This window comes from Amborella trichopoda, chromosome 6 (genome assembly GCF_054954075.1).
Source record: "Amborella trichopoda isolate Santa Cruz 75 chromosome 6, AtrichopodaSantaCruz75HAP2 v2.0, whole genome shotgun sequence".
Taxonomy (NCBI): Eukaryota; Viridiplantae; Streptophyta; class Magnoliopsida; order Amborellales; family Amborellaceae; genus Amborella; species Amborella trichopoda.
The window spans coordinates 29563581-29586048 of NC_142341.1; the positions used below are offsets into that span (position 1 = coordinate 29563581).

Sequence of the window (22468 nt, forward strand, 5' to 3'; positions counted from 1 at the left end):
GAACAGTTTTTACTTGACTCACTGCCAAAAGAGTCAATGTAATCCATGAAGACAGAAAATTGTGAATAAGGTCATAACTTACAGGCTCAATGTGAAAGTGGGGAAAGAGCTCTGAGCATTTAAAGCTTCAAGTAGAAGTCAAAATTACTCTTGACCATTAGATCTAAAATTGGGCGGTCACGTTTATTCCATTGACCAAGCTTAAAAGTTCAAAAAACAAAAAAAAACTTGAAGTTTGTAACACATCCAAGCTATCAAATTTCATATCTAATGCTTATAGGTAATCGTGAACACCTCACACTAAAAGTAAATGGTATAATAGAGTACAATCTCATTTGTTTTAGTGCATATTAAATCTACGGTTTGATGTGCTCAAAAGTACTTTTGTTGTGAAATTGTTCGGGTAAAAGGCGGTTACATTTCCAAATAGTAAGGTCATAAAATAAGGTAAACGTTTCTATAAATTTGCAATGTTATTTGTAGAAGTAAGATTGCTATTTTTTTTTGTTGGGTAGATAAGCAGCGAATACAGGCCCTACCTATTTCTAGAAATAATATGGTGGTTTTCAAATGCGTTAGTGAGAATGAAAACATAGACTGATAACGGAGACTTACGTTGTGCTACCACCACCATGACAACCTCATTCCGTAAAATCCACCTCTCCCTCTCTTTAAATCGTGCACCAACATCATGTCTAAAATGTTAATTTTTATTGGGTAATTAAAACATGTCAATTTTGATAAGGGTGCAGATTGTATGGAACCTAGGCTCTAAACAATCAAATAAGAGCCCACCTTCAAATAATGTCGAGAAATGTGGTTTCAATAATGAAAATCTTTGTGATAGTCTTAAAATATATTTTCATTTTTAATTATAAAATTTAAAGCTTAAAAAATAGTGTAAATTGAGCAGATATATGAAAACTTGAAATACTTGAAAATTGACGGTCCAAAAATTTGTTATAAAATGCACTATTTTTAAAACTTGAAATCCATTTTTTTCTCATGTCCATGCATCTTGATGTCGAGATGATCAATTTGATGATATTTGGGTATCAAAACAACCTCTTTTAGTGAAATTTTTGAAGTGGGATCTAATTTGATTGTTTAGAGCCTCAGCTCTATAGAAACATTTCCCTTTTCATTATAGCATTTCTGTTAACATACCTTCATATCTATGTGAAATACACCTTCCCTTTTGATAATTGTTAAAAGACCTTCATATCTATGTGAAATAGACGAAAATATAATAAAATCCATTAAGAATTTCAGGTGGTTATAGTCACATGGTAACAAAGATGCAAACTACAATGTAGTTCAAAACAAGTGCTAAGTGAAGGGACTTTAGGATAAAACACGGTGTATATACATTTAAAAAATTCTTTACCTCTACACCAATAATATCACTTACAATGTCCAATTATAATCAAATCACTCTTGAAATAAATAAAATAAAAATAAAATCGGTTCTCAATTGCTACATCTTCAAATACAATTATTTATTCAAGAAACAAAACTAGAATTTATTGCTTTATGAAAAGAAAAGTAAATATTTAAAAAGGTAAAATTGTCGAAGATTACTTCAATCGGGCTTAATACACCCCACGCTGAGTCTCCTCCTTCCTATGGTGTTCGGGATTTATGATAGGTACGTTGATTTCCCTACTATGGCAAAATTCACTCAATGACTTAATCTTCATCAAGCCTCTTAGTTTGATTTTAGAGAGATGAGAGATGAATATGAAGAGAGAGGGAAAGGGGTTCTATCCCTTTGCCACCCACAAATAACAGAGGTGGTACATGCCCCCAAAAACATGGTACAACTGGAAGAGTGGTATGGTGCAACTTAGAGATAGAGATTAAAAATTGGGGTGTGCCTCCCCTTTAGAAGAGAGCTCAATTTTGGGTAAGGAGAGAGAGGATTGTTAAAGAGATAGAAGAGAATCATATCTCATGGGGAGACCGCTTTTTATAGATATTTTATACCATAGATGTTGCATCAATTCTTAGGGTCAAATCTCAACCGTCGATCTAAAGAGACTTGTGAAGTGAGAGACTTGAGCCATCAATCTATTTGATTCACCATCAAGATTCAAAGAGATGAGTTAGAGCCTTATCATCCCTTTCTTATATCTCTTCCCATCAAATAAGAAAAGCTTATATTTTAATAAATCAAATCCTTAATTATTAGATTAACCCATCTTGATTTAAAGATTTAGTAAATATCTCAGATATTCAACTTTATCATGGCTAAACCCAAAAGATAAGCCAACAAGGGATAAACATTCTTCTTAAGAAGAATATGTGAAAAGGTAGGGCGTGCCACCAGTGTGGGCCCCACCTAATCCACATGCATTTAAATTTTGGGCCCCATATTTTATAGAGATCCAATATATTTTTAAAAATATTTTATTTCATATTTAGAATTTTTAAATCTTATATTTTATTTAAAACATTGAAAAACAAATTTCTCTTAATTCATAAATCCAAATGACAAAAATAAAATATCATAAGATTCAAAAAAATTCAAATAAACATTCTAAAAGTCACATAACATAAAATTAATTAATTTTGATGGGAATCGGATCCGGTAGATCAAGGAAAATATCAATATATGGGAGCACTCTACCTTCAACTGCGAATCACAATCCGCCTAGCTTTCGTAAACTGACCCAGCAGTTCCCATGACCCACAGTCCACTGCAGGGGTTCAAGATTGGACCACCAAAGTTAGCTAATAGACTAGGGGACGCAATCTCATTTTATGGATTTCAGGTTCTCCCTTAGAGACAAAAATCATAGTCCTCCAGACCATGATGCAACCATGACTCTATGGTACATAAGAGTAATATCTCGCACATGTACATACTTCACCCTCATTGGTGAATCTCAAAACGGCTATCTATATACATGTCGTGTGATGATATAACGATGAGGTTTCAACCATGTCTCTAAAGGTTATTCATCTCTTGCATTAGCTACACAGTCCCTTGGCTCTCATCTGGACATACTCTAATCTCATCAAGGGATAACTCACTAAACCCTTCTAGGTAGATCCCTATGCCTAGGTATCTTGGATTTTTTCAAACCTCGACTGGCCTAGCTCGTTGAGCCTAGTCCGAGTATCAGCAAATAACATTTGCCTAGTATGGTCAACAAAAGGACTACACTCCCACTGAGTTTATGTTCCACTATATAAAATGCTCATACAAGCTTTCATAAGGCTTTTAAAGGCCACAAAAACCCAACATCTCCCACTTGGCCTTTGAAGGCCTTACATTCTCTCTTTCTCACTTTCTCTCATCCCCATCTGTCTCTTCCAATAACAATCTCTCTCAATACATTAATCATGGCTTCGCCATCAATCATTTCACAAAAGGACTCATAGAGGCAACGTCTCTTTTCTCTTTGCTGCTCGGATCTCATCTCGAAAATAGTCGTAGTCCATCTTTTATATCGCATCGCGAATCATGGATATGTTATCACAAAAATCCATCACGTATCCTCATCGTATGGGATCGTATCTTCATTGGCTTAAAAGAACTCTTTAAACAAACCGCTTTTTTTTTGTAGCCATACAACCAACGCCACACATCTGGGTTTCATAGGTAAACAACACCATAGTCTATTGTTCCAACTAACCTGTCAAACACTAGCTGCTCCCACTGGAATATTTAGTTTTATACGTTTAGAGTTATTATGGAATCGTGGCTCCCTTTTACATGCATCCGTGTTGTCGCAGAAAATCCTCATTGCCCTCCCAACGCGAGGGTTGAAAAGTTAAGTTGATTAAGAAATTTCTTAATCCATACGGCCTCCTTGGCCGCCAAATAGTATGCCATGTATTCTGCCTCTAAGATGGACAATGCCACCGCATCCTGTTTTTTTGATTTCCATTAAGTTGTTCTCCCTCCAAGCGTGAACACATATCCAGATGTAGACTTCACATCATCTGAATTCTTGAGATATCTTGCATCTATATATCTGAATATCCAAGCAGCTAAAAAAAAGACATGGGACTGTAGCAGCTCCCACCCAATTATTACACATATAAGATATACATTTTCAACATTCTTATATCTATATCATGAGGTAGCATAGCAAGTCTCATGCAATAAGTAATTCAATGCCCATTGGTTTCATAATATATAAAACCTTATAAACCACAAATGTTCAACCACACTAGTCATCTTGATAGTAAATCCATACAAACTAAGTTATCTATCAATATAGCATGTGTCAATGAATCCTAACAAGATAGCCTTCCTACAACATTTCATATGGTTCAAGATCTTAGGTAATCGAGGATTTTAAATAACTACAAATATGAGTCAAGGCATATAAGTATTTAAAAAAAACCCATGCATGACAGTCTTTCTCTCAATTTTATAAATACCTTTAAGGCATAATGGTTTTCTCCATTTTTAAAAAAAGTTGACTTAATATACACAAGCAATGGTTAGATAATAGTATGACAGTATAAAATGATTTTTCATAAAGAATTAGTGGATCTAACATGATTATAAGGTTTTCTCAAAACATCCAATTTAATATTATAATTATGTTTAGTCTTCAAAAATTATTTTACCACATTTCACGTACCAAGTCATGTTTACAGCTACAAAAACAAGTCATAAATTCCATATTACAATTTTATCTAAAATAAAACATGACTAAAGAATGGATATAAAAATCTTAACAAAAATTTCTTTTTGTCAAAAATAGAGACTTTATGAAGAGATTATCATCACATGCAACACATCATATTACTGGACATTATCGGGAGGATGGTCACTAAGACCGAGTTCCATCATAACACTCCCTCCGTGCTTACATATTTGAATGAGTCATACCCATCGCTCATATTTCATACTTAGGACTCAAAGCCCTTGATCAAATCACATCTTCATGTGTATTACTACCTTAAGTAGTTCGTACTATTAGCACAAAGAGGCACTATAACATATGATATTCATAAATAGGCTCTGTCAAATTTGTCGGCACATATCACTCAATGTCCACTCCATACATATTCATAAAACAATTGGCCAAAATATAACCAAAGTATATAAAGAGTAACTGAATCCTCTTTCTCTATATGACCTTATCATGTAATGTGTGATATATTTAATGCCTCAAAACCATGTAGTGTGATACCTAGGCTTTCTTGATTCATTGCTTTTACAATCGTTTGGCAATGTTGGAAGATCACATAATTGATGAAAACTATATTAGTCTCCGATTTCACATGCCACGATGAATCCATCTCTTCGGCAATTGGATTCTCATTTCAAATATCACAAATTTGATCCTCCCACTGATATTTAACTTTTATTTGCTACCTCCAAGCTTCTCTATGTATCATTTCATTTCGAAGAAACCAAGAAGTTATTGTAGGTATTGTGTTTCTTCTTCCTTTTGTTGTTCTCAGATCGAACACGCTTCATATAGTGTGTTGTACCTTACCAGCTATGTATTATCTATGTCTGAAGTTTTATTATAATAAACCATATGCATGGTACATTATAAAACCCCTGTTAAATGAGCCCTAAAAATGTCTCCATTACTGGGAATCCAAAGATGTGCATTAACATGCCACATCTTTTAATTTACTGCAGAATAAAACATGAGCATCCCATGATAAAAATATGATATCTCTCAACTCATAAAGAATTCTTTTCAAATCCTTTTGCGTACTGAAATAGACTCAAAAATATAAAATAGTGCTCAGTTCCATCCCTAAAGCACACCATTTAGGGAGTCTACCTTTTAGTGACTTTTTACGTCATAATGTAATTTTCTCAGCAGAAAATCAGGCTAAGTATCTCTCAATAAAAAATTGTTTCTTTCAAACCTCAAATAATTTCTTCTTGAATCTCATATGTTGAAAATTAGACTCAAAACCTAATCATAACATCATGGTGTGAATCCCAAATAATATCTTCCTTCAGCTAAATACATAAGGTGACATACACATCACAAAATAACTTGTACTGCGGAATTCCAGAATAAACATTGTCTAGTAAAATTGTATTTTATCTTTATTCATGTGGAGTTTTTCTTTCAAACTAATTTTGTTTAAAAGCAAACACATAATGATGACACAAATATTTCCACAAGCCTCATATCACTATGTTAAGTAGACTTGATATTATGTTAAGAATATAAATAAAATCTTGACTTCCAAGTCATAGAAATAATTTTTGTTGCAAAAAACAACACTTGCTCACCCTTCAATAAATCGATCATATCTTTCAAATCACAAATAATTTCTCTTGAATTTTTTTTTTGTTTGAAAGTAGACTCGATTTTATGATTCACATTAAAATTTCAGCAAGAAATGGAACTCAATAGACAATTCTTGGATTTTACGGGATCAAAACTTACACCCTTCAATCATGAATCCATAACTCTCAATTCCCTTAAGATCTCCTAATGAAATTTTGTAGGTAGATCCTACTCTCAAAGACACACAAAATCACTTGAGTATACAACAAAGAAATACATCATTATTGTCTTCATATAACTGCCTCAAAATAGCACAGAATACTCATTATGCAAAGTGTCTTTCTTGGTGTTTTGAATATTTCAATAATTCTTAACCGAGGTGTATTACTTGACCACAAAGATTAGTATTTTGCTTACATCTCATTCCCAAGCTTTATCTCGACTCAATGAAAGGAAAAAAAACATCGAATAGTTTCAAATATCAATATTGCTCTGATACCAATGAAAGGACTTTAGGATAAAACACGGTGTATATATATTTTAAAAAATTCTTTACCCCTACACCGGCAATATCAGTTACAATATCCAATTATAATCAAACCACTCTTGAAATAAATAAAAAGAAAATCGGTTCTCAATTACTACCTCTTCAAATACAATTATTTATTCAAGAAACAAAACTAGAATTTATTGTTTTATGGGAAGAGAAGTAAATATTTAAAAAGGTAAAATTGCTGGAGATTACTTCAACCGGGCTTAGTATACCCCATGACGAGTCTCCTCCTTCCGATGGTGCTCGGGATCTATGATCGGTATGTTGATTTCTCTACTATGGCAAAAATCTACTCAATGACTTAATCGTTATCAAGCCTCTTAGCTTGATTTTAAAGCGAGGAGAGATAAATATGAAGAGAGACGGAGAGGGGTTCTATCCATTTGCCACCCACAAAGAACAGAGGTGGTGTATGCCATCAAAAACATAGTACAATTTGGAAAGAGATATGATGCAACTTAGAGAGAGAGAGAGAGAGAGAGAGAGAGAGAGAGAGAGAAAATTAAGACGTGCCTCCCCTTTGGAAGAGAGCTCAATTTTGAGTAGGGAAAGAGGATTGTTAAAGAGATAGAAGAGAATCATATCTCATGAGGAGACCTCTTTTTATAGATATTCTATGCCATAGATGTTGCATCAATTCATAAGGTCAAATCTCAACCGTCGATTTAAAGAGACTAGTGCGGTGAGAGATTTGAGCCATAAATCTCTTTGATCCACCATCAATATTCAAAGAGATGAGCTAGACCCTTATCTTCCCTTTCCTATATCTATTCTCATCCATTTCCTATATCTATTCCCATCAAATAAGAAAAGCTTATATTTTAAAATATCAAATCCTTAATTATTGGATCAACCAATCTTGATTCAAAGATTTAATAAATATTTTAAATATTCAATCTTATCATGGCTATACTCAAAAGATAAGCCAACAAGGGATAAACATTCATCCCAAGAAGAATACGTGAATGAGTAGGACGTGCCACCCGTGTTGGTCCCACCTAATCCACACCTAATCCACATGTATTTAAATTTTGGGCCTCATATTTTTTAGAGGTCCCATATATTTTTAAAAAATATTTCATTTCATATTTAGAATTTTTAAACCTTATATTTTATTTAAAACATTGAAAAATTAATTTCTCTTAATTTATAAATCTAAATGGCAAAAATAAAATATCATAAGATTCACAAAAATTCAAATAAACATTTTAAAAATCACATAACATAAAATTAATTAATTTTGATGGGAATCGGATACAATAGATCTAAGAAAATATCAATATATGAGAGCACTCCACATTCAACTGGGAATCACGGTCCGCCTAGTTTTCTCAAACTGACCTAACAGTTCTTATGACCCACAATCCACTGCAGGGATTCATGATTGGACCACCAAAATCACCCAATAGACTAAGGGATGCAAGCCCAATTTATGGATTTCAGGTTCTCCCCTAGAGACAAAAATCATGGTCCTTCAGACCATGATGGAACCATGACTATATGGTACATAAGGATAATCTCTCACACATGTACACCCTTCACGCTCATTGGTGAATCTCAAAACGGCTATCTATGTACATGTCGTGTGATGATATAACGATAAGGTTTTAGCCCCGTCTCTAAAGGCTATTCATCACACGCAAGAGCCACACAGTACCTTGACTCTCATCTGAACATACTCTGACGTCATTAAGGGATAATCCCACTAAACCTTTATCGGTAGATCCCTATACCCAAATATCTTGGGTTTTCCAAACCTCAGCTGGCCTAACTCGTCGAGCTTAGTCTGAATATCAACAAATAACATTTGCCTAGTATGATCCACGAAAAGACTACACTCCCATTGAGTTTATGTTTCACTATATAAAATGCTTATACAAGCTCTCATTAGGCTTTTAAATACCACATAAACCCAACACTAAGCACACAAATAGCATGTCATGATTTGGGTTTCCTACTTTTTCCTAACACTCCGTGACCGTTCAATGTCCACAAAGAATAACGGGGTTCTCATTCATCAAACAATTTATTGATAGACAAGACCTCAAATTGAAGAAAAATAACTAAAAAAGAGGACGAACTTTTGTCTCCGTTTTTGTTTGGCAGAATGGAAATCTTGGATTTTGGATTGAAATTGGCTAGAAAATCACAATTAAAAAATTACCTTTAAAATGGATAATGAAGATTTAGACAAATTTCATGTCCTAATTTTGATATAATTCGGGCACATAGACTGATGACTCTAAAACAAAAACGATATGAAGAAAATCCCAAATTATACCAACTTTAGGCCCAAATTCAAACTTCAGGGTAAAAAAGATGGCTTCTTCTCTAGTACAATTTAATAGGCCTTCAACACTAGCACAAATCCAACACATAAAAGAGTCTCAAATCCAAGCTTTAAACCAAAATTACAAAAGCATAATATCAATGTTTAAGCATTTATTTTAGGAGCTATAGTATCAAACATTATGTAACAATATAAATTATTCGCGAGCAACTGCAACTACTACTTTGCCAACATTCTCACCAGTGAAGAGTTTAATGAAAGCCGAGGGCGCATTCTCGAGACCTTCTGTAATGTCTTCAATATAAACTATCTTCCCTTCTTTGATGCCCTTAGTAGTCCTCTCTAGGAACTGAGGGTACAAGTGCCAATAATCGAATATTACAAACCCTTCCATTCGAATGCGTTTCGACATAATGTTTAATAGGTTGCGTACACCTGCTGGCTCCACTTGGTTGTATTCAGAGATCATTCCACAAACTGCGATTCGGCCATGGTATCTCATGTTTAAAAGCACAGCTTCAAGCATGGCTCCACCGACGTTCTCAAAGTAGATGTCTGTTCTCAAAGTAGATGTCTATGCCTTCAGGAAAGTACCTGACAGAGATTCACAATGGGAACTGATTTTTTGGTATCTAATGGAGAGAAAGAGAGAGAGAGAGAGAGAGAGAGTATTAGGGTCATATCCAGTCCTACTTCTTAAGGTTGTCGACTCAAATCTCATGCTTACCAATACAAGGGAAGCTCATCATGCTCTCCCGAAATAGATGAGAGAGAATAGTTAAGTTTCAAGGAAGATCAAATTTGCTTTCCAAGGGTGTGATCCTTTTGAGGCTCTTGTTTACTTTTAAATTTCGTTAAGTATTTCATTTTTCTTGGTTTTATTTTTTAAAAAAATAATTTTAGTTAGGTGGTTAGAAAGGAGGAAGCAAAGGATGCCATTTTCAGCTTGGACAATGGCAAAAATTCATCTTGCCTGCTAGTGATTTTGGGGTGCTACCTCAAGGCTTCAAATAGGTATTTTTGAGTGATTTACTCTAAAATCACTCAAAACTTAACTTTAAACTAACGATCATTCTTTTGAATGCCAATACCCAAAATCATAAAGAACAATGAAGGGAAACAAAGCATAATACTAATCTGGGTCACCCAACCACCCTAAAGAGTGAAACACAAAAACTAAAACAAATAAAATTGCAAAGGCAATGAAAGATTTAGTGAAAAAAAGATGTGACTTCCAAATAAGAAACCAGTAAACAGGAGAATTTTGAGATGTAAAACACATCGAAGAATTAAATTGACCAAAATACCCCTGAAAAGTTTCAGGAGGTATTTTGATCATTTTTATTTTTGCGAATAATTTTTTTTATATTTTTATTAGGTGCACCTTGATGAGAAGAACATAAACCTAAAATTTTAAGTGATTTGGATTTGTAGAAAAAAAATGAAAATGCAAACGCTCTCGGACATCTGTGATTGTCAGATCGGCCCAGATTCAATCTGAACCGTTGGGCTCATATGTTCATATAAGCTAGTGGGCTAATCCCAGCTTTTTCCATACACTTAGACACAGTGTCGACATTTCCAGTTAGAGATGAGGATATTAAAAAAAGGGGTGCGGTTTGTATAAAGCCTAGGCTCTAAACAATCAAATTAGAGCATACCTTCAAATAGCGTTGAGAAATGTGATTTTAATACTGAAAATCTTTGTGATAGCCTTAAAATATACTTTTATCTTTATTTATAAAGTTTAAAACTTCAAAAATAGTGTAGATTGATAGATATATGAAAGCTTGAAAATTTAAAAAATTGACAGTCCAAAAATGAGTTACAAAATACACTATTTCCAAAACTTGAAATCTATTTTTTTTCATGTCCACACATCTTGATGTCGAGATGATCAATTTGACGATATTTGGGCATCAAAACAACTTCTTCTAGTGAAATTTTTGAGGTAGGCTCTAATTTGATTGTTTAGAGCCTTAGCTCTACATAAACTTTGCCCTTAAAAAAATGGAGCACAAGAGTTTGAACCCAAGATGTCCTGTGAAAATTTTCTATGGTACCACAACACCAACATCAAGTGTAATAAATATGAACATTTTATTATATATAAATTCAAAGTCTATTATTTTATTACAAAATAATAAACATATTGACATGTGTAGCCGTATTGGTCTTTTGGGTTAAAGCACTAGAGACTTAGACATGCGTGGGATTCGGAGACTTGTGCCCATATCTAAGTAACATAGGGGCTGGCATAGATTTATGGTCCAGAAGAAGTGCTATCAACACAGAAAATGTAAGTGAACCCATACAAATAACCCCCATACCCATACAATGGAATGGAATAATGTTTCATTTGCCACTGATAAATGACAAAGATCGCCCTAGAAAGTGAGGGAAAAGAGTATTAAGAACTATTAAAGTACAACTAAATAAGGAGCTCTCGAAATGCATCTAAGTAATCACCCAGTCAACTGTAAAGCCTACCACCTTGTAACAAAGAATAGTTTAAACTTCAAACCTGAAGACAGGACTTTGCCAGTGTCTCAAATGAGTTCAATTGTGAAAAAGTTTGCGTACCTTTTCAATGCAGCAGCCAAGTCATGCTCTTCTTTATAATTGAAAGCTTCATCAAACCCAAACTTCGTCTTCAACATATTAACCTAGAAGAGCCATAGATTTCATATATGATGCACATTCTGACTCCCATCCAAGATTACGAGTAAAATTATATCCCATTTTAATGGTAGAGGAGATAAATTTTGATATCAGCTTACCTTATCTTTGGAACCAGCGCTACCAACAACATAGCAGCCTATCTACTTAGCAAATTGGCCGACAAGTTGGCCAACTGCTCCTGAAGCTGCTGAGATAAATACACGCTCTCCTTTCTTAGGGGAGCAAACCTCAAAAAATCCTGCATAGGCTGTCAGCCCAGGCATACACCTAAAGACAATGTGCAACAATGAAAGATCTTCAATATTCTTGTCTCCAACTATGAAAATGCTTGACTACCCAAAAAGAATAAGAAACTGAATCGACATACCCCTCTCTCTCTCTCTCTCTCTCTCTCTCTCTCTCTCTCTCCATGTGTGTGTCACACACACACACACACACATGGAAAAAAGAAAGATGGAACAGGCAAAAGACAAATACCTAAAATGCCAGTGTAGTAGGAAAGAGGTACATCAGTGTAGGTGATTTTTCTCAGTGTTTCAGTCTCTGTCATCAAGCTGAACTCTTCCCATCTGGTAATTCCCCAAACCAAGTCACCTTCCTTAAAAGCAGGATGCCTGGAATCCAGGACTTTAGATACTCCAAAACTACTCATGATCTTGCAAAGAATGCATAGAAAATGTGTTAGATAAAATAAATTACAAAAGTAAATAAACTTGGAGAATGATTTCTCCACCTTCTATTATTAATAGCCTACTAATTACTAGAAATCTATGGAAAAAAACCAAACAAAGATGCATAAAGACTTTGAAGATATCCACTTAGTTTCCAGCTCGTATAAGAAAATTAAAACCAGAGAATAGACAGACTTAGACTACTTTCCAAATACATATGTTGGCATATTTGGTACCCTTATGCTGTTAATTTAATGTATATGGTGCAAAAATATTGCTTTATCCAGTGAGTATACTATCCAGTCTCAAGACTCTCAATAAATCAAACGGAAATGCAAAAGAAAGAGCAGAATTACATATTCCATTATTCCATATCCTAATAAACATCTCCACTTTAGCCACAGAACATCCTAAAAGATAAAAACTTCAGCATTATGCTTATCATAATTCCAGTAGCCTATCAAAATCAGTTTAATAAATAGCAAACATACTAGCATTTCTATCGAAGCAGTATTTGATTCAATCAGAAATGATTAATGATTCTATCATTGATGCATCTCCAATTCAGTATAGCATCATAGATGGATATAGAATCTCCATGTCACATATATCTTCCTCTCCTCCTCTCATTTCTCTCGCCCGATCTGGAATAGTGCAAGGGTCGATATTCATTCTTCCTTTTTTCATCCCCTCTCCCCCCTTTACAAAGGGAACCATAGGAATGTATCATTATGTTCTGAATTGCATCCTTAAGTCTGATCAGCTATAATCGATCCCAGCATCTACCTGAATCTATCTAGTATGACATAGATAGATATCTATGTGATACCAGTCCGCTTAGCTTAGGGGTTAGATTATATCAGATTGACTAAGTTGATCACATTTATAATCTGCAATTTTAAGTAAAACAAATGACAATTTTAAAATAACCCCAAAATCTATCATCGTCATTACCCATATTGAGAAAATGCTACACCACTCCACGAAAGCACACAAGAATTTCAAAATGGGCTGTTAGTTATATGTTATATATTTGGATTGTCTACAAAGAGACCATTTATCTTGATCATAACCATTAACTGCAATATGCAGTTGACTCAATCTGGCTTTCAAATGATAAACATTGTAATGGGTAGAACTTTTGGAGAAAACTTTTCAATGTTGTGCAGATTTTTATTTGTATTTGTTGCTTTATTATTTTGTAGATAAGTTTCTTATGTTGCAAGTTTTTCCTTTCATAAGATTTAGTGAGAAGAATGGAAATACTCCACAGTTGAGACACTACAAATGATCTAAAATAGTTGACCTTCTAGCTACCATTAAAATTCAACTGCAGAGTACCAAAACTTTTAGATTTTTCTGACATCACCTAAAATAATCTCCAATAAATTGACTTTACAAAGATCATTCATAACCAAGAGAGAAAGGAGTAACAATATTATAAAAACTAAGTGCAATCACGTCAATCAAATCCACGAGCGCTCAAAACCAGTGATTTAAAAATTGCCAAGACAGCACAGACTCGGGCGAGTCGACACAGGAATTGGTCACCCCATGTCGATTCCAATAAATTTCGCAGTATCGCCCGGTTCTAGAGAAGAACCGGCAAGTCTCCATAGTGAACCGCCCGAGTGACATCACGACTCGGTTTTTAAGTTCTAGAGAAGAATCGGCAAGTCTCCACAGTGAACTGCCCGAGTGACATCACGACTCGGTGTTTTTAAAAACAATTGTTTTCAATTTTTTTTGCAAAGGTAATTGGGATATTTTTTAAATCTAAATTTGTTTTCAATTTCAATTTTTTTTGCAAAGGTAATTGGGATTTTTTTTAAATCTACATTTGTTTTCAATTTTTTTGAAAAGGTAATTGGGATTTTTTTTTTTTGCAAAGGTAATTGGTTAAATCTACAATTTCAATTTTTTTTAGAAAGGTAATTGGGATATTTTTTAAATCTACATTTGTTTTCGATTTTTTTTCAAAATAGGGGAACTCTATCTGATGTCACCACATCTGACCATCACGAGACCCTATGCCCCATTCAATAGTTATTAATGTGATGGTCCTCAAGTCTTTTATACATGTTAATTTTCCTTGAAGTTTTCGATGTGGGACAATTCCCACTGTAACAGCTTGAAAAGGTAATGTAGCCTTTTATTATGAAAGTTAATACACAAAGTGGCGTTGTGGTGTAGTGGTTATCATGTCTCTCTTACATGCTTACATGCATTCCTTTTTGTTAAAAAGTAAATAAAACGTACCATTTTTTTATTTTTCTTGTCAAAAACAAATTCTTGTTGTCAAAAAATAAAATAAAATGTACCATCTTCTTATGTTTCTTGTAAAAAACAAATTCTTTTTGTCAAAAAGTAAATAAAACGTACCATCTTCTTATTTTTCTTGTCAAAAACAAATTCTTTTTTGTCAAAAAATAAAATAAAAGGTATGATCTTCTTATTTTTCTTGTAAAAAACAAATTCTTTTTTGTCAAAAATTAAAATAAAAGGTACGATCTTCTTATTTTTCTTGTAAAAAACAAATTCTTTTTTGACAAAAAAATAAAAACCTGGGCAGCATTCTTTTTGTTAAAAAATAAATAAAACGTACCATCTTATTTTTCTTGTCAAAACCAAACTCTTTTTGTCAAAAAATAAAATAAAAGGTACCATCTTCTTATTTTTCTTGTAAAAAACAAATTTGTTTTTGTCAAAAATAAATATAATGTACCATCTTCTTATTTTTCTTGTCAAAAACAAATTCTTTTTGTCAAAAAATAAAATAAAAGGTACCAGCTTCTTATTTTTCTTGTAAAAAAAAAATTCTTTTTTGTCAAAAAAATAAAAACCTGGGCAGCCTTTTTTTTGTTAATAAATAAATAAAACGTACAATCTTCTTATTTTCCTTGTCAAAAACAAATTCTTTTTGTCAAAAAATAAAATAAAAGATACCATCTTCTTATTTTTCTTCTAAAAAACAAATTCTTTTTTGTCAAAAAAAATAGAATAAAAGGTACCTAGACAACACTATGTTCTTATTTTTTTGTCAAAAAAAGAAAGGGTAATACAACAAGTATTTCTTGTCAAAAAATAAATAAAAGGTTATACAACAAGTATTATGTTTTCAAGCACGCATTGAGCTGTGATTATCGTAAGCTTAAATTAGATAGGTAAAGGAAATACAATATAGGCTTAAAGGCATGTTAGCTGTTTTTTTTTTTCTCATATATGAATGCCTATTATTAGGTTATTAGTTTTTTACTTAGGCATAAATGGTCTAATTATATTTTTTATTTTTATAACATGATGGTTTTTAACATGAATTTAAGAATATTAATTTAAATATAGGGTTCATACAATGAGGCTATTTGAAATCTCTCTCTACTAACAATCTCTTCCATTGAATTTATTCTAGAAACCTAAAAAACTAGATTTTTGAAAAAAAAATTGCATTATAAATTATGCAATGTACTATTTTTTCTTAGAGTTGTCAATAATATAGTTTAAATTAGATGATATTATAAGATATTTTGGATTTGTTATTATTTGTATAGTAAAATAATTATAAAATATAAACCAACAATTTTAATTTAAATATATAATATTATAGTTATAGGCTATAATAATTTTGAATTAGCATTAGTTAGGTTGTAATAATTTGATTTTTTTAGTGGATTAGGGTTTCTGCTAATTCAAGATTTTGGTGGCCTTTTTTTCATCGATTTAATACATTCCTTATTGTAGTCCATGTATGATGATAAACTATAATTTTATGCTTATCATTTTGTGTGATGTAAATTTAATGGTTATCAATAGTTCGTGCAGGTAAAAGAACATTTCAATATTTGTATATTAATGAAAAACATGAAAGTTTTAATAGAATAGCTCATATTTTATTGGATTCTTAAAAAACAACATTTATAATGAATTTTAATAATTTTTTCAGATTTTTTTAAGGCTAAATCCGACCAATTCGACCTATTCCCGATCTCCTAATCTCCGATTCACCGATCCGGATGGGTTTTTGGAGTGCTCGATCCGGAGCACCAATCCGTTTTTTAAAACCACCGCTCGAAACCCCCAACAAATCACCCAAAGAACAGGATCGTTCTTGGGCAATTCACAATCCAGATGGGTTTCAAAATGGCAATTAAAACAGAGGAAATCAAGGAAGAAACTAGCACATAAAACAATAAAAAAACTAAACAAAAGCCAGCTTCACTGTAATCCATTAAAACACACACAATTGCTAATGAGATCAACGCACACGATAACAAAATAAAAATTAAAATAAAAATCGAACTGTAAGCGATGAAAGCAGAGGAAATAGTTAAGTAGATGGCACTTACAGAGCCAGGCTTGGAATCAGAGGAATAGCTTGGGGTTTTCGGTTTCGACATGCTAAACCTCAGGTAAGGGTCACAAGAGAGGTAGAGATTCTTCACCAAAACTCCCCTAGACCCTTCTGGTACCTTCAGTTTCAGAGACCTTGGCACCATTTCGAAGTCCGTCTTTTTTGGAGAACCAGTCACATAGTTTTTCAATATGATCTGCATGTTCTTCACCACCTCTCCTAACGCCATTCTCTGAGAGCAAAAAGAACGAACACTTTTGATCCCTATCTCTCTCTACCAGAGAAAACACTTATATGGGCTTTGTGATTCTCTCTCTAAAGAGGAATACCCAGGATCTCAGAGCCTTATCTCTTTCTGCAAATGACATCGGCGATTCTTCTCCCTCTCTCCTCTCTCCATTTTAAATACACCTCGAGTTCTTCACTCCTCCCCTCCCTCCCTCTCTCTAAAACCACTCTCTCTCTTGCCTCCATTTTTTTTCTTTTCTATTCTGCGGCCTCCATACTTGCATTACTGTCACCTAGTCAACTTGCATAACGTGCCCACAGATATCCCTTGAGAAATACGCTGAGGTCCATTAATGGAGCTGAGGCCTACAAATGGAGACCCTGCCCTTATATTTTCTCTAAAAGATAAAGTGAGGTTTGAATATGGTTGCAACTTTAAACGATTAAAATAATGTGCACATCCAAACTTTACTAAATTTAGTGTCGAAATTTTCAGAAGGAAAAAGTTCATACGGAGGCTCTAAGTAACCAAATTTGAGCCTATCTGGAAAATTTCACTAGAAGAGGTTATTTTGATCCCAAAATATCTTCAAATCGTATCATCTCGACATGGACATGAAAAAAAAAAAAAGATTTCAAGTTTTGAAAATAATTTATTTTGTAACACATTTTTTGACAGTCAATTTTCAAGATTTTCAAGTTTTCATAATTTTATTGATCTATATTATTTTTAAAACCAATGGTTTAAAAAATGGATCGGTGACCAGGATCGGGCTTTTAAAAAACCGATCCGGATCGGCGAATCGGCGATCCGAATCGGGAATCGGGTGAATTGATCAGAATAAAGCTTAAAAAAAATTCAAAAAAATTATTAAAATTCATTATAAATATTGTTTTTTAGGAATTCAATAAAAAATGAGGGTACTCCATTAAGAATTTTCATGTTTTTGAATGAATATGCGAATATTGATATGTTCTTTCCCTGCATGAACCGCCATTCAGCATTTAATTTACAGTATTTCGTGCTCATCCCTACACTGTTGCTGTTGGGACTCAATATGTGAATAATATGGCTGGGATAGGGTGGCCTCAGAATCATCATCTCTCTCGTTTTCTCTTTGAATAATATGGATTAAAAAAAAAAAAAACAAATTTTCAAAAAAATCGATCATGGATTAAAAAAAAAATCACAAATTTTCAAAAAATTCTATCATGGATTACAAAAAAAAATTCGATCATGGATTAAACAAAAAAAATCACAAATTTTCAAAAAATTCAATCATGGATTACATAAAATTCTATCATGGATTACATAGAATTCGATCATGGATTACATAAAATTCGATCATGGATTACAAAACAAAACAAACAAAAAAAACAAACAAAAAAAAACAAAAAATTCAATTGTGGATTACAAAAAAAGAAAAAAATAGTTCGCTTATGGATTACAAAAAATTCAATCATGGATTACAAAAAAAAAAATAAACATTTCGATCATGGATTACAAAAAAAAAACAAACATTTCGATCATGTATTACAAAACATTCGATCATGGATTACAAAAAATTCTATCATGGGTTACAAAAAAAAAAAAAAAACAAAAAAATCGATCATGGATTACAAGAAAAGAAAACAAACATTTCGATCATGGATTACAAAAAATTCTATTATGGGTTACAAAAAACCAAAAAATTCGATCATGGATTACAAAAAAACAAAAACAATTCGATCATGGATTACAAAAAAATCGATCAAGTATTACAAAAAAATCTATCATGGATTACAAAACAAACAAAAAAAAAAAAAAAAAAAAAAAAATTCCATACGGAATCGCCGATTCACTGTTCGGACTCGCCGATTCCGTACAGTGAATCGGAGATTCACTGTACAGAATCATCCGGTTCTCTCTAGAACCGGAAGATTTCCGTTTTTGGGCGATCCGGTCCCCTTTTCACGATTTCCGAGTCGAACCGGGCGAGTCCGGTTCGACTCGGCGTTTTTTAAAACGCTGTTTAAAACTTTAAATTTTATAAATAAATATAAAAATATATTTCAAAGCTATAACAAAGATTTTCAATATTGAAATCACATTTCTCGATACTATTTGAAGGTAAGCTCTAATTTGATTGTTTAGAGCCTAAGCTCTATACAAATCACACCGAATGATCTTAAAATCTATTTTTATCTTTAATTATTAAATTTTAAATTCTAAAAATAATTAAAATCAAGTAGGTTTATAAATTCATGTAAATCTTGAAAATAGATGGTCTAGATAATGTGTTGCAAATGTACTTTTGAATTTTGAAATCATTTTTTTAACATCTTGATGTCGAGATGATCAATTAGATAGTTTTTTAACATCACAATAGACTTTTCCGATGATATTTTAGGTGCATCTTAATTCTATAATTTAAGGTGCCGAATTTATCTATGGAAAATTATAGCATAGGCCCACTAACACACAACTACGATGCTTAAATCTGGACCGATCTGACAGTCACGACTTCATTTCATATTTAATTTTAAATTTTTTCTATAAATACAAATAAATGAAATTTTAGGTATTTATTTTTCTCATTAGGTGCACCTAATAAAAGTATTAAAAAATAATTCATAAAATATAAATTGACCAAAATACCTTTCAAAAGTTTTGAAGTATTTTGATCTATTTATTTTTTTATAAATTTTGTTTTGATATTTTTATTAGATTTTTTATTTTTAGATAACTCACCTCTAAATTTTTAAGTGATTTGAATATTATAAAAAATATTAAAATTAAAATATAAAATACAACAGTGATGGTCGGATTGACCCTCAGTTTGGCAGTATACTAACCTTTCCCTTTAGCAGAGGTGGATACATGAATAAATAAATAAAAAAGAACTCTACTCTATAGAAATAGTACAGAGCAAGTGATATCGAAAGTTTTTAAATGGGCGTGACCTTTCGGGGAAGGGGAGAGATAGAGGGACCCAAATCCGATCTTGGAGGGGCAAGGGGGGAGAGAGAGGGCGTTATCATTGGGGGAGGGATCTATTTTCATGGGAATTGGTATCTTCTCCCGTAATTTATGGATACAATTGACCCAAAGGCTTTTGTTTTGTTCTTTAAAAGGTCTAAGATCTATGGATCCTAGGTTTTTTAAAATGTGGACTTTCCTACTTTTTTTTTGTTTCAAGAAAACTCCATGATTCAAATCTGTGAATTTCGAATTCATAATTTTCTCTTCAATATGAAATCGTTCTCTCTCTACATTGCATGCTCTCATCTCTCTCATCCTTTTGGGGCTCCTATTTTTTGCTTTCCAAAAAACTCCATAGCCAATAATCTAATGCGTGAAATTCTAATTGATAATTTTCTCTCCCTTAAATCTGAATGTGAATCATTCTCTCTCCAAATTGATTGCTTTCACTTTCTCTCATCCATAGAGCTGTCCAATATTTATTGGGAAAAGTTCGGATAGAGCTAAATTAGAGCCTATCTCAAAATTTTCATTAGAAGAGGTTGTTTTGATGCTCAAATATCATCAAATTGATTATCTCGGCATCAAGATGCATGGACATGAAAAAAACGGATTTTAAGTTTTGAAAATAGTGCATCTTGTAACGCATTTTTGGACGGTCAATTTACAAGATTTTCAAGTTTTCATAGATTTGCTTGTTCTACACTATTTTTTTAAGCTTTAAATTTTATAGCTAAAGATGAAAACATAATTTAAGGCTATCACAAAACTTTCAAGTATTGAAACTATATTTTTCGATACTATTTGAAGGTAGGCTCCAATTTGATTATTTAGAGCCTCGGTTCTATACAAACCACACCCATATTTGTTAGGGAAAAGTTTATATAGAGCCGAGGCTTTAAACAATCAAATTTGAACCTACCTAAAAAACTTAACTAGCAGATATTGTTTTGATGCTCAAATATCTTCAAATTGATCATCTCGACATCAAAAAGCATGGGCATGAGAAAAAAATGGATTTCAAGTTTTGGAAATAGTGTATTTTGTAACGCATTTTTGGATCGTCAAGATTTCCAAATTTTCATAGATCTGTCGATTTGCATTATTTTTTAAGCTTTAAATTTTATAAATAAACATAAAAATATATTTTAAGGCTATTACAAAAATTTTCAATATTGAAACACATTTCTCAATACTATTTGAAGGTAGGCTCTAATTTGATAGTTTAGAGCCTAGGCTCTATACAAACCACACCCTATTTATTATATGGGATTGTATACAATGAGACCATTTACCTTTGGTATAGGGAGTTCACTATAATTTACAACTATCCCATGTGAAATCTGATAGCATGGATATGTCACAAAGTTTGAGAAAATTTCTTTTGAACTTTAAGCTTGGTCAATGAAATAAATGTAACCACCCAATTTCACATCCAATGTTCAAGATTAATTGTGACCACATTGTACTAAAGGTAAATGGCCTCATTGTATACTTTCCCTATATTTTATATATTATATTATATATTATATTTATACATTATATATGATATCATAAATATATATATATATTTATATTAATATTATCTATTATATATAATATATAATCAATATATACTATATAATACAAATTACATTAATAACATAAATATAAATATATAATATAATAAATTATGTTGTAGATAGTTAATAATGAATAGTGAAAAAACGTTTGCTTCTATCCCTTTTTAAGAACTTAAACTTTTATGTTTTAACAAAGAAATGGAAACTTTGTTGAAAGATATCTTTTAGAAAGAAATAAAAGTTTTTGCTTGTCAAACACATAACTTTTATCAAATTGGAAAGATTTTTTTCTGAAAAAATCTTTCAACCAAACAAACACGCCCTAAGAGATTGTCTACAAAGATATCATTTGTCTTTTGTACATGGAAGTCACAATTATTCTTGTCCCTTAAATTTCAAAATAGGAGGTTGTAAGAGTAACATAGAATAGATACAAAGTTCTACAAAACAAATTCTCGGTCCTGACTCATCTGAAGTCATCTATTTTGACATTTAATGAATGTGAATGATTTGTGACCTCTATGTAAAAAAGATAAATGACCTATTTGTAGACAATCACTCTCTTTAAACAATGTCCATAACAACCAACAACAATCACACACCATCATCATCATAGTCTTAACAATCACACATAAATACCATAATATTGAAACATAAAACACCATAGAAATCTACTTAGAGAACAATACCTCAATCATTCATATGAAGAGCCCTCTGCATGAAGAGCCAAGAACTTAGTACTTTGCTGGTTAAGAGCATGTAACAACATGCATCATTCACAATGTTTAAAAAAAAAAAAATTTTCATTTACGAGCAAGCAAAGCCACTTGTTTCTCGACATCTAAACACGAGAAGACTCCGATAAGGGCATACGACGCATTCTCGAGGCCTTCCACATTCCTCCCCACCAGTCAAGAACAAGTAGCAACATGCATCATTCACGAC

The 22468-nt window shown here is 32.5% G+C and overlaps 1 protein-coding gene across 3 annotated transcripts; it reads right to left on the bottom strand.

Moving 5' to 3' along the window:
- Positions 1 to 9112: 9112 nt before the first annotated feature.
- Positions 9113 to 17579, bottom strand: LOC105421925 (2-alkenal reductase (NADP(+)-dependent)-like). Of its 3 annotated transcripts, none has more exons than XM_088870412.1 (5): positions 16767 to 17579; positions 12230 to 12407; positions 11851 to 12019; positions 11654 to 11736; positions 9113 to 9664 (listed from the first exon to the last, which is right to left on the bottom strand). In XM_088870412.1, the coding sequence occupies exons 1-3, from the start codon at positions 16998 to 17000 to the stop codon at positions 12003 to 12005; spliced, it is 429 nt and encodes a 142-aa protein (XP_088726538.1). In that variant the 5' UTR covers positions 17001 to 17579; the 3' UTR covers positions 9113 to 9664; positions 11654 to 11736; positions 11851 to 12002. The 3 variants fall into 3 exon arrangements, with proteins under 3 accessions (XP_088726538.1, XP_088726537.1, XP_088726536.1); XM_088870411.1 differs by having other exon boundaries at positions 11851 to 12013; positions 12226 to 12407; positions 16767 to 17412; XM_088870410.1 differs by lacking the exon at positions 16767 to 17579 and having other exon boundaries at positions 11851 to 12013; positions 12226 to 12298.
- Positions 17580 to 22468: the final 4889 nt, after the last annotated feature.

Coding starts and splice junctions, on each gene's coding strand:
- LOC105421925 (XM_088870411.1), bottom strand. CDS start 17,000: ATGGCGTTAGGAGAGGTGGTGAAGAACATGCAGATCATATTGAAAAAC. Junction 12,408..16,766: donor CTGATTCCAAGCCTGGCTCT/GTAAGTGCCATC, acceptor ATTCTTTGCAAG/ATCATGAGTAGTTTTGGAGT. Junction 12,014..12,225: donor TACACTGGCATTTTAGGTAT/TTGTCTTTTGCC, acceptor CTTTAGGTGTAT/GCCTGGGCTGACAGCCTATG.